This window comes from Anoplopoma fimbria, chromosome 15, assembly GCF_027596085.1.
Source record: "Anoplopoma fimbria isolate UVic2021 breed Golden Eagle Sablefish chromosome 15, Afim_UVic_2022, whole genome shotgun sequence".
Taxonomy (NCBI): domain Eukaryota; kingdom Metazoa; phylum Chordata; class Actinopteri; order Perciformes; family Anoplopomatidae; genus Anoplopoma; species Anoplopoma fimbria.
The window spans coordinates 13,372,313-13,386,933 of record NC_072463.1 but is presented as its reverse complement, the minus strand read 5'-3'; the positions used below and the strand labels follow the sequence as shown (position 1 = coordinate 13,386,933).

The window sequence follows — 14,621 nt, the reverse complement described above, 5'->3', positions numbered from 1 at the left end:
TAACAGATAAAGGCAGCGTGACACAAGCGAAGGAGGAATCTTCCATAATGTCACCATCAAGTCTTTATCCAAATTCCAAAAAATATATTACCATTACTTCTATGATAACGGCCTTTTGCACCCCTATTGTTTGAGAATGAAGCAGTTTTAGGCTTTTAATTGAACTAAACAGTCATCATAAAACAGCCATTTTTGCACTTTGTTCTTAGATCAAAATCAAAATGTTACTTATAATTTCCTTTTGATGGTCAAGCGTACAGGGACTAAAAGGAAAAAAGGACACTCAGACACCATAAAGTAACAATCGGCCAAGTATGCAATTAGCAGGCACAAGGCTAATTTGTGTGGCAGAAGCAGCATTGAGAGTTCAGTGTTCAAGCCAAAAAAAGGAACCTGAGCTTTGCCAGAGTAAGACAGAAGATAAAAGACATCATTCTTGTAATCTTTTAAAAAGGACAGGCTGTGCAGTCATTTTGCTCTTTTAAAACCATCAATTATTCCCTCCCACGTATTCCAGATGCTATGATTGTATTGACACAACTTTACTGCCGCACACTGTGCTCACAGCTGTGGCTGTGACGAGGATTGTGCTGGTTGATGGTGGCAGCACCTGGCGTCTGCATCATTAAAGAATTACTCACGAAAAATCTGCTCCAGGATCTAATCGACCCTGAGGGCTTCTCAGTCAGGAGCTGCGGTACCTAAGTCCCTGCCCTTAAATCCGCCCGAGCCAATCTCAAGCACGGCCGCAGCTTTTTAGGGCGCGCCACCTAGCTGCTATGTTAGCATCACGGTAGCTGTTTGGCTAGAACGACACAACCGACCAGAATGTCTCTATAAATACCTCAATACATAAAATGACAAGAACAATCTTTTGGAAAAGTTTATTTCAGGTGTACTTTGATTTTTTTCGTTTGGCCTGTTACCCATTCGCAAATGTGAAGGGGGCGGGGTTTATGACTTATCCTGTAACCAGCCACCAGGGGGCGGCATAGATGTTTTGGCTTCACTTTTGTGGAGCTGTCACCTTATGTCTTGAGATAATGATCAATCAAATCCCAACATTACAGTTTATAGCCAGTATAGGAATGTTCTCATTGCTGCCATTCTCATTACAATTTCACACATACTATGCAAAGTTGACAGTAGGACGAGAAGCACCGTCAGGCAAAACAATCGTAGTGGTCTCCTGGTCGTTGGACACATTACTATGATGCCCCAACTCTGATAATATTTGAGGAAGCAACGGAATTAGCAACAGCCTTCTAATACTGTGGTGACATCTCACTTGTGTACCAGTACCATAACACTGCAAATAGTAAGCAAGTAAGTTTTCATTTAAATCTTAAAATCACATGTCACAGCACCACAAGTGCAATATCTGGTGTGGGATTTTTATTATGTTTACTCATGTTGAGTGAGTGAGTGAGTGAGTGAGTGAGTGAGTGAGTGAGTGAGTGAGTGAGTGAGTGAGTGAGTGAGTGAGTGTGCACCTCTGTGTCTGTTAAGGCTAATCTTGCACACTGCAGCAACAAACTGCATAATATTTTGGGGGCTAATTTATGGCTGCATGCTCAAGGACATCTTAGTGCATCGCCACTCAGCCGGCGACACGTCGGGGGAAAACAGTTTGCTTAGTAGACTTGAAGACTAAATAAACACTTCAGACCTTTATGCCCCTGAGACAGGGCTGAGACGCCTACACAGTGCCGGTGCAGCCGTCTCCGTACATTACAATGAGAGCATTTCTGTTGTGCGAGTATGTCACACTTGCAGTCTAGACGGGTAGTTAGCCAATAGTGTTCTGTGTTCATCCCATCAAACATTACAGCAGTATTCGTTGCAGACACACCTGGCGGAGAACTGCAATCTAATAAGTGCACCTTTTCAAGTTAAATGATGTATTTCATGGGATGACAAGTCTGTTGATTTCATATTCTAAACTAGCAAGTTATGCTAGCTAGGTTTTCACATCCAGACTGTGGAGGTCGTATAAAATGTTTAAAAACATTTTTTTTTAAATTCCAAAGTGTGTTGTAACCAACTTTACACTTTTTCTTATTTTTTCTGGACTGAATATCTTGCACATTTGGGTGTCTATCTGTGGACGGGGGCTGTTTCCGGTCATTATCAATACAAACATCCAGGTTTTTCTTATCAGCGCTCAGCGCAACCTCGCTACCAAAGTACTGCACAGCACATGAATCACTGGGCAGATAAATTCATGAAGAAAAGAGCAGCGAGCTGTATGAGCGGATTTCCCAGAAGCTGAGTAGAGAGCAAACTTAGCAGTGAGTCATGATATTTACCAGCCGCAACAGTGACACTGGTATTGTTTTCACCTTGTGTGTGCGTGTGTGTGTGTCTCTGTGTCTCTGTTTGTGTGTGTGTGTGTGTGTGTGTGTGTGTGTGTGTGTGTGTGTGTGTGTGTGTGTGTGTGTGTGTGTGTGTGTGTGTGTGTGTGTGTGTGTGTGTGTGTGTGTGTAGAGTTCGAGTGTGAGAGATGGACACGGTACAAGTTCTAACTTGTGGATGATACTTTATTCCAAATAAGAACATAGTGTGCAAAATGTTTTTCATCATTGGATTCAACTTAATTGTCATTGCACAATGAAATAAAGTTTGTAATCCAACCAGTACTGCAGAGTTATTTACAGAAAGAATTGTTATGTATCGGATAAAGTGTAGAATAGATGGTGATGGGAAGATATTTATAGGCTAGATATGAACAGAATGAAACTTGTGCAGCTGTATCAGAAGGTAGTGAAAACATAGACTGTGCAGATAGAACAAGAGATGCCAAATGTGAGAGATTATATAGAATAAAAAGCTGGAGGTTTGATGTGAATACACTGTATACACTTATAGAAAGTGATACTGGAAGTTCATGTGACATTTCTGCTGTGGCCGAGGTCAATTAAAATTAGTGTGTGCTTTCTCTTTTTATTAACATAATAAGCTTAATACATTTTTATTCATCCATAAATGACAAGTAGTCTACAAGCTCTGATGTCTGTGCTCTGCGGTTACAATTCTTTCATATGAATTTTTTCTTTTAGTATTGACTCTATTACGATTTCCCTCTTGTATTTGGATGTGGATCTTATCAGATCAGGAGGCCATTGATTCTCTCAAATCTATTTGTATTTGTACCCAGATCAGATCAGTCATTCTTTAGAAAGAAGAAAGCCGTGGGCGGCGCGAATGCGTATGTGACACAGAGAGAGAGAGTGAGAGAAAGAGAGAGAGATTTCTTAATCACACAGCAGGAAGCACTTCCGGCGCTATTGCATCACACTCCCCACAGACACATGCACAGACACAATACGCGGACGAGCTGGCAAGGGAGTCGTGGTGCGCAGGCGGGTTGAATACCTGCAGAACGAGATCACCTGCCTTGCAATCGCTCAAACCTCCAGGCAGCCAATAGGGAGATCTGGCTGCAAGTCACGGTGACGTTGGAGGAGAGGGGGGATGGGGAGGGAAGGGAGTCCTTTCTCAGTATGGGTGCAAAGTTCAGTGATCCATAGTTCCCTTGAAACAAACAAACACACACACACACACACACTCACGTAACTAAATAAACAGCTTATTTAGTACGTGGCCTTGCAGCTTTCAGAAAGCTCAATTGCCGCCTCCACTGTCCCATGTAAACATAATTGAACAGGACTCTTAGTCACAATGTGTGTCTGTGTTTAATAGCTCTTGCAGATATGAGATCCGTCACTCACACACACACACACAACCACACAACTGTGTGGATCAGAGATTACTACTTTCCTCTTTCATAAAATGCCGTCATTCATTCATAGCTGATGAGTAATCACAACCATGCAGTAGCAGCGGGGAAGGCACCACTGTCTCCAGCTTTATTCATTATGTATGCTCTCCTCAGATGAACCCCACCACTCTGCTACATGTTCTTATGGCAAAATATTGCAATGCTTTTACTTTTATTATGCAATATACTGTCGATGCACTGGCACCGATATCAGATTATTCTTCAGCAGAGGCTAAGTTTATGTCTTGAAACTTTTCTTCTTTCCAAAAGTTCACCCTTTATACAGCAAATTATTGCTGTATTCTGATAAGTATATAAAATGTTTCATTCTACTTTTACTGGTTATAGAAGGTGGACCAGCACAATCCTCCTGACATTAAAATAGCATTGTAGCTGGTAGATAACCTTAAAGGCAGGGTTGGTAATCTTGAGAAACCAGCAAAAGTATGCAAGATTTTTAAAAACCCATCAGAAAAAAGCAACTAACAATATTTCTGGGGTTCTTGTATAGCCAGGGGATATCCGGTCCAAGGCTTCCTTTCCCAGGCTTTGGTTATTGTTTACAGTTGCATTAGCAATCTGAGACACGTGAATGGAGTTGAGAGGGGACGTGTACGACCGGAATGTTCCAATGTAGGCAGTTTACAAGTTGGTTTCAAGTTAAAAAGAGCTTAATCATTGTCAGACGATAGCCGGTGGGTTCCCGAACTGCATTTTGGTCAAACCGTTCCGCCTCCTTTGCTCTGAGAAGACACTGTTTACATGCTTTCAACCAAAGCCTGCTCAAACGTGATTGGCCAATACTCCTCGGACTACAAACAGAAACCAGAACGTAGGATCTCTGTCTAGAGATTGGTGAGTGAGGGTCAGCTCAGGCTAAGAGTAGGCCTGCCACATGAATGTTTTTGTACATTGCTCTTTGCTCCTAAGAATGTGGAGAGAGAAAAAAAAAAAAAAAGGTTTGATAAGAGATAAGTTATCCTTGGCGCTCGGTGAATCCGGATATTTTGCACACTGGAAGATGGATCTCAGAACATACCTCTATGTATAACTTAATGTAGTTACTCCATATAGTTTAGTAATCTGAGCTTTGCCGGCGATGCCCGTGTGCACTGATACATAAACATCCCTGCTAAGGTGAACGGAGCAGGTCACCTTCACAGCTGGCTGGCTGACTGCAGGCTTTCTCACCTGCCCAGGATGCTCAACAGTCAAGCAAGCCCTGAGCTTTTCTCTCTTTGGACTTAAAGATAATACTTCATCACACCTGTCAACACGCGCTTAAACACATGTTGGTTATGTGCTCGATAGAGGGGAAACCTGTTCTTGTGTTGGAAAGTTCATGTCATTGAATGTTTTGTTTTTCTTTGTTTTTATTGTGACTTTGAAATGTCTCCACCTAAATTCCAACTAAATCAGCTCATGTTCTTTTGAAAACATGTTGCCTCCCAGCAAAAAAAACCCTTTCCCTGTATTAATTATACTATTGCTGATAATCAGTTGCGTTTTGGGGTTACACTCTGGGGCATTTCCCTAGCTGCGCGACTTATTCTTGTTAACCCTGCACATACAAGACGAAAAGAAAGATAAGATAAGATAATCCTTTATTAGTCCCGCAGCGGGGAAATTTGCAAACCATCGAGGTGTCAAAGCACCAGCAAAAGGGTGAGATGCATCCAAAACTACGCTGCCTAGCAAATAGCATTGTGGTGCTCCTTTGCAAATTAGGTATTGGGTGACTGGGGGTTTTTTAAAGCCCAAATACAGTTTGTTTGTCACGTTGTCTGAAGTTTAGACCAATGCCTCTGCACCTCGTCGGTCGGAAAATGGCATTTCTCTTTTGCCCTCCTCCATTGTTCTGCCTACTGTGTTCTTGGCGCTCAGAGAACCTTTGCCACATGGATAATTGCAATCAGATGCAAATAAAAAAGGCAAATTGCATGTTTGCGCTGTAATATAATTAACGCTATATTTAGGCAAACAGCATTTGCAAGTGATACAAAATTCATGTTGCTATCAGTGGCCGCAATCCATTCTTTGTGAACTCCCATGTCAGTCTACTACAAAGAGAATCATATATAAAACAAGCTTGATTTAAAAATAAAGAATACATTTAAAAAAAACTAAATCTAGAGGCTCCATGTGAAAACGTTGACTGAAATGGAGAAATGTTACGAAAATGAAACCGGGTGCCTCGAGCAGAAAGCCTGTGACAGAGCGTATGGTAGAGCTGTAACACCAGCTTATTTGGCTGTCAAGTGGTAAGCTTGGTAACACTTTGTACTGTGACATTTAAATTCACCTGTTCACAGATTGCATGTAATGCCACTTTTGTGCTCTGCGCCTTCTGCTTTTAGAGTGAAAGCAACCATTTAAAAGAAAGTTCAGCTCTCTAAATCTCTCTACAGGCCAAGGCATTGTTTACATTCTGGGTAGGTTCGCTGTCGACTCCTTTCTGCTAGTATGTAGAGAGCTGCTTTGCTCTAAGGCTGAACACAGACTGAGTTAGTTCTGCCTATAAAGGCCTGATTCAGGGCGAGACAGACCCTGAAACCATGCGTACAGGACATGTGGTGAGGGGGGTAAAAAAGGGGGAATGCAGTTGATGAGATTGAAAACAATATTCCTGTTCATTAAACATTGTAGGCATACATTATGTTTCAACGCTACAAGGGTATTGTTCCAGGCCATGGGTCTAGGTCCAATAATCGTGTAGTATTAACCCTGTTGATGATTTTGTTTACTTCCTACCAATCCAATGTCAAAAATCTGTCATATCTATAAAAAACGGTTTTACCAGATGATCACAAAAATGTAAGATTTTATAAAATACATTATTAGGCTCTGTGGTTTGACATCAAGCGCCTATAGACCCTTTGTTATCGTGTTAGTTAGATAACCTTAACACCATACGGTGTCATGCTTTTTTTTAACAAGACAGTCAAGGCAGTCTAGTACAATATGAGGCAAAGTGTTAACTTTCCGTCAGCAAGTTTAACATACGGAAGAATCCATTCACTCTTTGTATTGGAATTAGCTACTTTTCCTTTAAGGGCGTGACCCATTGTTGCCAGGTTTTCAATTATTATAATATCTGCATGATAATTTAGCTCTTTGTTCGATGTCCTTCAATAATTGAAAAAAAGAAAAGTTTGATCATTTTGATCATAGTTTCAGTTGGTTTTTTTACATGTCCATGAAATGGTATGAAGCTGATGGTAACTGGCCTTATTATCCATCATAAGGTCATCTCTGGTAAGATCTGATAAGACAGCCACTGTTGCTCACTCCAAATTTCCTATACATTTCTTCTGGCAGTATTTCTCATCTTTCATGTTGGGTTGTTTGAGTGTCAAACGCACTGAAATGATTCTGTTTTCCTCACGTTTTCCAATTAATTTATATGCTATAAAATATAATATAGGACAATATGATAACGTGACCTGTAACCTGCACAATAAACGTTGGCTCGTATTCAGACCCCACTGCAGTCAACCTGGTAAACAAATGGATGTATTGTCAACAGACCTTTGGCACATATTGATAAAACGTTGTAATCTCAGTTCTGGGTGTGCCACGGTCTAGATTTGAATGTACAATAGTGATCACGATTCTGGAGTGTTTTTACTTGGCTTTCAGCACCACAGGAGCAACCTTTTTCATGTCACAACCTTAAATAACTACTTTGCTTTATACAGCTCATTTCTTTTTACAGCCTTTTACCCAGCATGTCTGCATTCCCAAAGATATGCATATCTTGATGTTGGACTTTGCATTCATCTTAAGTATAAATTGAGCAAAGATATTCTTAAAAGTGGAAAAAAAAGAAGAAAATCTGGGTGCAGCGCACTCTGAGTGAAGATATCAGTGTTTTGATTACACCAATCCACACAGACATACCCACTTTATGCTAATCCCATATAGCAAAAACCATGCAGGTTATTTTGCATGTAGTATAAATGTTATTTCCACATTTTGCAAACTGGAAACACTGGTGTTGGAATTGCGTAAAGTTAGTCCGACTGGAAAGCTGAGACTCCTGTAGATCCAATGAGCATTCAGAGGATCTATGGCTTTCCTATGTACATTGATAGTCAGGGGGTTTGTGAGCAGTTTCCAGAACAGAGCAGCTCGCCTTCCAATCGCAGTTCTTGGCGAAATCTCAAAATTTTTGAAACGTTTTTGACAACAAATCACAGCATGGCTTTTCATTTGGTGTTGCTCAAGGTCTTGGTGTCTTACTGTAATTTTTTGAAAGGAGTTTTTGATCATTTTTATTATTCCTCAAGTGGTAAGAAATTATTAAATTTTGCACTAAATGTGTGTAAGAAATAGTATCAACCCAAACATGTTGAGACATAAGTGAGCATGGGATTGTCCATCATATACTTCCATCATATTGTTCTGACCCCTTGTACACTCTAAACTTTCAACATTTGAATGGGCGTCGAACCAAAACACATTAATCATAGATTTATGCCGAGAATATCTTGACACACAGAGCTCAGATGAATCTTCAGGTTCCCAGCTTTCAGATGACGCATATGACTTCTACGTTATTGTAGAGCCCTACTGCCGCTAAAGGTCCCCAAATGAGAGGGTTAGCTATACTGATTCATTGAAACACTGTTTTCCTTTTGCCGTTCGGTCTGCAAATTCCATTGAGTGCTAAACCTTTTCTCTTCGTTCCCTTTAGGTGCAGTATGTCATCCAAGGCTATCACAAGAGGAGAGAGTACATTGCCGCCTTCCTCAGCCACTTTGGAATGTGAGTCGACTAGAGAGGACCACATTGTCCGCTGAAGTGATCACAGAATATGTCCAGTGGCCGTTCATACGTCACCATAACTGTCTTTTGACAACGGAGTACTGTTGGTGTGAAAGAAGACCGAGTGAACACTTTGCAGAAACCAATGTGTTTGTATTGCAGGGGCGTGGTGGAGTATGATGCCGAGGGATTCACAAAACTCACTCTTCTACTCATGTGGAAGGACTTTTGCTTCCTAGTTCACGGTAGGAAAGTCACATGATCTGTTTTTTTTATTTGCCAGGATCACAGCTGATGCAGTAACCTTATGGTCTTCTTTTTCTTTTCCTACCTCCTTTTCTTTGTCCCTGCACTCCTCGTAGTGGACCTCCCGCTGTACTTCCCTAGGGACCAGCCCACCCTCACCTTCCAGTCGGTGTACCACTTCACCAGCAGCGGCCAGCTCTATTCTCAGGTGCAGAAGTCGTATCCCTACAGCCCTCGCTGGGACGGCAATGAGATGGCGAAGAGGGCCAAGTGAGTGGATCTTCCCTCCTTAGATCCAATGCATTTTGGAAATTCTACAATTTAAAACATTTTGCACATAGAGTGTTCAAATAAAATACAGTGGCCATCTAAAAACTAAAAAGCAACATAATGCTTTGGAGGTTTTGATGAACTCAGTTCTCAACAAAGTGCATTAAAGCCCACTGGAACTTTTTCACAAGGTAATTTATCATGATGAATATCATGTATAATCTGCATTAGATCTATGATAAAATAGGACCATATTGTATGGACTGTACTGCAATGCTCACAGATTTGATTCCACCTTCAATAAACATATACTGGCACGACCCTATGAGAGTCGATCTATAGGCGTCAGCTGCAGCCTGAGAAGTGTTTGCTTTGTGCATGGCAATGGTTAATGACTGCTGTAAATATTTCAAAGATCTGAGGGACTATAGCGGGTGCGGAAAGCAATACATTATGTGTACTGCTTTCTCTTTGGTTAGTCGAAATACATCTCAATGTCTCTTCAAAGAAATCTGGATTGCTCCTGGATTTAACTACAAGAGCTTGACTTAGAAATATATTTTTAAAGGAAACTTGGGTTTTAGTTTCATATTTGTTGGCATTCTCAATATGGTTCATGCTAACTTTGAGCTCACCAACACTGTTGGAGAGATTAATGGAAACAATGTCTTTGAGGACCAGCAGCAGAACCTCCCCAAGCTGTTCAAATAAACTAAAGAAACGGTTTCCAAATACTTCAAATATTTCCAAAAATTGTTTATTAGTTCATTTTGCTAATGGTACATGGATTTTTTTCCGTTGCAATAAGACCGCTAGCTAAGCCAGCCGTTTGTTTAGCCAACTAGCAAACCTTTTCATCTACAGTAATAAGAGTCCATACTTATCTTTTCATATACAGCGTGATCCTACTTCAACAGAAGTAAACTGATGATATATGGCTTAAAAGCCTTTGATAGCTTTTCAGGGGTTAATACTATTGTGTCTCACCGCATGGAAAGCTGACTATTTGGTCCAGTCTGCCGTTTTAACCAATTGTTGGGACCATCGGTTTACCACTGACTTTGCTGCAGTTGGAGCTCTGGCAGAAAGCAGAGTTTTGCAGAGCCAACACCAACACTACTCTGCCAAAGGCCCAGGCTGTATTGCTTGGTCCATTTGAGGGACGGGAGACAGGGGAGAACCATATAACCAGGACAGACCCTGCTGCAGTAAATTGTGGGGTGTTCCAAAAGGGAGTCTGGTAGCTGCAGAACCTTCTGACAGAACGTGGTAGTACTCATAGAAAAACTACTGCTATTTGTCCACATGGCCATCAAAATCAACACCAAATAAAAGTTCCTCGTAGTACCTTTAAATTAAAGTACGGAGATTTAGAAATGTCAAAAAATTAATTTCAGGAAGTCACTGGCCTGGCCAAGAAGTATTCACACATAATTCCATGTAAAACCCAAACTAGTTGGCAAATTTGTCATTTTTTGGACAGAATCAGGTTAGTAGATTACCCCTACTTCGAGTTTTGATGCTAAGCTAAGCTAACCAACAAATTGAATAACTGATATGAGAGTGATCTAGCCCTCTGCAAGAAAGTAAGCATGTATCAAAATATCAACTATTTGCTGGGAATGTAATCTGACACGAAAACCCAAACCTGAGCGCACCACCTGTGGCTAAATACCTTGTGGACTGCAGTTTTTCTACGCTGTTTGATTCTTTTTATCGCTTGCAGTTGAGTCTCCTGTGTTTCACTCCGGAGCGTTAACACGTAGAGAGCAGATATCTCATGCACAGTTGTAATTGTTACAAGTAAACACATTCTGCCTTTCATCTACACTTTTGATACATGCTGGGAATGGGACTGATGTGTTAGATGCTTTGAAGCAGTTGAAACACAATTATTGTCACATTTTGATGTTTTATTTGCTCTACTCTCTCTCCCCCTCTCTCTCTCTCTCTCTCTCTCTCTCTCTGTCTCTCACCCAGGGCGTACTTCAAGAGCTTCATCCCTCAGTTCCAAGAGGGAGCCTTCGCCAACGGGAAACTCTAGCACTCTCTAGCTTAATGACATGCCTGGAGAGCTGCCGGAGGGAGTGCGTATGTGAGTGTGTGTTTGTGTTGTGTACCTGTATAAGAGTATGCACTGACTTACATTTGTGGAAATGTGCTGTACTGTGGCAGCACAGTGAGAATGCTTTGCACACAGGCTCTGTGAATTCCACATGGTTTCACCTTGAAATGGCGGCCTCTCAGTTCTTCCCTTTTTATTTTAGTTTTAATAAGAAGCCACTTTGGTGTAGAAGTCTAGAAGATGTCCAGACACTGCACCATGCAAAAACAAAAATATAATAAGAATATAGCAGACGCATAAACATTGTCGAATATCACACAATTTTATGGGATTAGGCTGAAATGATGTAAAGGACCTTTATTTTGAAGAGAAACTCCAAACAACAACTTGTTCAATCCAGAGCTGCCTCGCTGTGAAAGATATTTGATGATGTGTAAACAATTAACTTCATGTCATTCAGAAAGAGCTGAAGGGTGATCACGATTGTCAAGTTTGTCTCCACTGTCGATGTCAAAATGATCTACAACTAGTTTTTGCCTCATTGTCTGTATGTTCCATTTGACCGTTCAAAGCCCTGTGAAGTCTTTTACTGACAGCTTGACGGACAGTACTGTAAATTACTGAATGTTTAGTCAAAATGTCTGTGTAGTAAAGAAGTCTGTTTCCCCTGACGCCGCGTTTGATCGTTTTGTTTGTTTGTGGTTTTGTGATTTAAATCTAAATCTAAATGGTTCCATACCTTGAAAACATCTTTGCTTATGGACACTTGTTTTCATCTCAAACCACAAGTGTGATCTCTGTTTGTCATCGCAAATACAGTGTATTTAATTGTTTTCCATTCAAAACGTATATAACGTATATAACATCAAAGATCACATCACACGGAATGGATGGTAACGATGGGAAGGATTCCCATGTTCGAGCTATGCTAGGTGATGTATTTTAGGAACCTATTTTGTTGTTTTTGTTGAAATTTTCATTATATCCTGCCCTCAATCAATAAATCAAATGCTCTGACAAAAAAAAGAAAGAGATCCATTATCTGTGAGTGTTGTAGGACTGTTAAAAGCTCGTCCAATCATTACATTCGGGCCGAATGTAATGATTGGACGAGCTACCTACCTGCCTGTCTTCCTGCATGCACTCTGCCCTCACACTCATTGAGCTTTACCAGAGTCTTCCATAAAGCTGCTAGCTTAACAACTGTGAGTACTTACAACAGCCATGTTTATTGTTTACGGTCTTAATGATAATTTTAGGGGAGTGGCTTTGGGACGGACTGTCTGTGTTACCAACTTGGCAACCTTCTCACTAGATGTAGCAACTTTTGGAGCTGGTAATGCTACCTACTTGCATTGTGAAAGAGTCTGCAACACTTGGCTTATGTTACATGTTGCAGAAATTTTGGTAAACAAAGTATCCGACAGTCGATTGCACCGGATTCCTTTTTGAATCAGCGATTATTCACGATGTCTACTCTAAATTTCCAAACGGTTACCCATCATATAGTAGAAGTCAGGGCATCACAAAAATCATCAGGATTCTTTGTCTGGAAACCATAAATGTTGGTACCAATTTATTTTGCTAATCAATCTTAAAGATGTTTAAATATTTTAATGGACAAGATAAGATAAGATATGATCATTTTACCTACTGGTGGTGCTGGGAGAAAAGGCAGCGGATTACCAAATTCATAAGGCTTCATCCTTTTGGGGACAATCCCAGAAACTGATAATATTCTTTTAATGAAAATGCCATAACGCTGTTGTGTGAAAATAAAAAGCATTTTTAAGTGAAAGCTTTTTTAGCAGAACACATCACCTTCATATTTGTGTGCAGCCCTCACTGACCTTCAAATGTGTAGAGGTGTACTTATGTGTGTCGCATCTGTAATGCATTTATAAACCCTAGAGATGCTGTTCTTTTTACAGGCCCCTAATGCGCTTGTGTAATAAGGAGCCACAGCACAGAGAGGATGTGTGTGTGTGTGTGTGTGTGTGTGTGTGTGTGTGTGTGTGTGTGTGTGTGTGTGTGTGTGTGTGTGTGTGTGTGTGTGTGTGTGTGTGTGTGTGTGTGTGTGTGTGTGTGTGTGTGTGTGTGTGCCATGCATGGATGTGCACATGCATGCGCTTGCTTGTTTTCATCATTAAATATGAGGGTCATAGTTAGGGGTCCTTCCTGGCCCGAGGCGCAGCCCTTTGCTATATTTATTGTTGGTAATGCAGCAACTGTCAAGTCTAATTGAGAACTATAGGGTGAATGTATCTGGGGCATTTTAATAGCATCAAGGCTCCTAATAAAATAATTTAAAAAAGGCAAGATTCTTTTTGTCTTTTTCACTGCCCCGCTCCATGTTCCTTGCTCTAACCTTTCCCGACCTGCTTTCAAAACGTCTCAGTTGTCAGCCGCGGGACGGGCTGCTCTGGATTTGGAGTTCTGGGAGGAGGTTGGGGGGGTTGAGAGGGAGTTCAGAGGAGGGGTAGCATCTTTAACAAGCATGAGCAGGGAGCAGTTTTGACTTGACGGTCGAACAGAGACATCACGACTTTGCACTCGAGACGTGGCGATTGATTTTCAATAGCGGTGAACTTTCAGCGCGGGTTTAGCCCTCTGTGTGAATCTTGGCCTGACAGATCCGAATCGACGATTAGAGAGTTTACAAAGAGTGATTGAATCATTTGATTTTAAAAGATGGTAGCTTAAACCATTCCTTTGAATACAGACCATGACATTGCAGTCTGTGAAGTGTGCCAACATAGATCGTCAATCTGGAGGGAAAAAAACAGAAAAAAGTATTAACTGTTGGAAGTTTTCCCTCAGGAACTTGATGTTGACCCAAGTTGACATAAGCCCTTTAAGTAACTTGTAAACAATCCCTCCTCAAAGTGGCGTTAAACCGTGTCGCCATCGCGTCGCTCAAGTCACATTCCCTCAAAAGTGTCTGCGGCTAAACATGGCTCACCTTTACACGCTTTTAAGCGACTTAACGTGGATTTATCCTGTGTAATGATCCTGTGAAGGTGCTGCTCAAGCTACCTTTTGAAGATGCACTTCCCAGCCCCCTGAATCACAGTGCAGAGGTCTGCCAACCCTCCGAGCTAATACTCCAAAATCCACTAATCCTCCCGTCTTTAAGAGATCTCAACGGCAGTCGGGTGGAATAATTAAAGGCTGGAATAATTAGCTTGGAATCTGTGGACGGGAGATGATTAAATTGATGTTCTTCTTTTTTTTTTTATGTGGTCCGGCTGAGTTCACACTTTGCTGGACCGGGACTCGATTTCAGGATTGATTGAAGATGCAATGGTCATTTGGAGTGGCGTTTCGGCTTTATTTTTACTCCGCTGTGTAGTTCGAGGTGAGAAGAATTTCATCTCCACCCCTGGCCTCGCCGCTGGCAGCAGGACGGCTAACGAAGTAATGAGCGTCCAGTAGATGCTAACCGCCTTGATGCTACCAGAGGCCTGTCTGCTGAAGAGGCAGGTGTCCTCA

The 14,621-nt window shown here is 41.3% G+C and overlaps 1 protein-coding gene across 3 annotated transcripts in view; it reads left to right on the top strand.

The window, feature by feature from the left end:
- babam2 (BRISC and BRCA1 A complex member 2) overlaps positions 1-13,016 on the top strand; it is a 93,569-nt gene extending 80,553 nt beyond the window's left edge. For 2 of the 3 annotated variants that reach the window (XM_054613385.1, XM_054613386.1), the window contains exons 9-12: positions 8,478-8,548; positions 8,711-8,793; positions 8,911-9,064; positions 11,045-13,015. In XM_054613385.1, coding sequence (XP_054469360.1) covers positions 8,478-8,548; positions 8,711-8,793; positions 8,911-9,064; positions 11,045-11,108 — 372 coding nt within the window. In that variant the 3' untranslated portion in view covers positions 11,109-13,015. Of the gene's footprint in view, positions 1-8,477; positions 8,549-8,710; positions 8,794-8,910; positions 9,065-11,044 lie in introns of all 3 variants that reach the window. The other variant, XM_054613384.1, reaches the window with a different exon arrangement.
- The last annotated feature ends 1,605 nt before the right edge of the window (positions 13,017-14,621 follow it).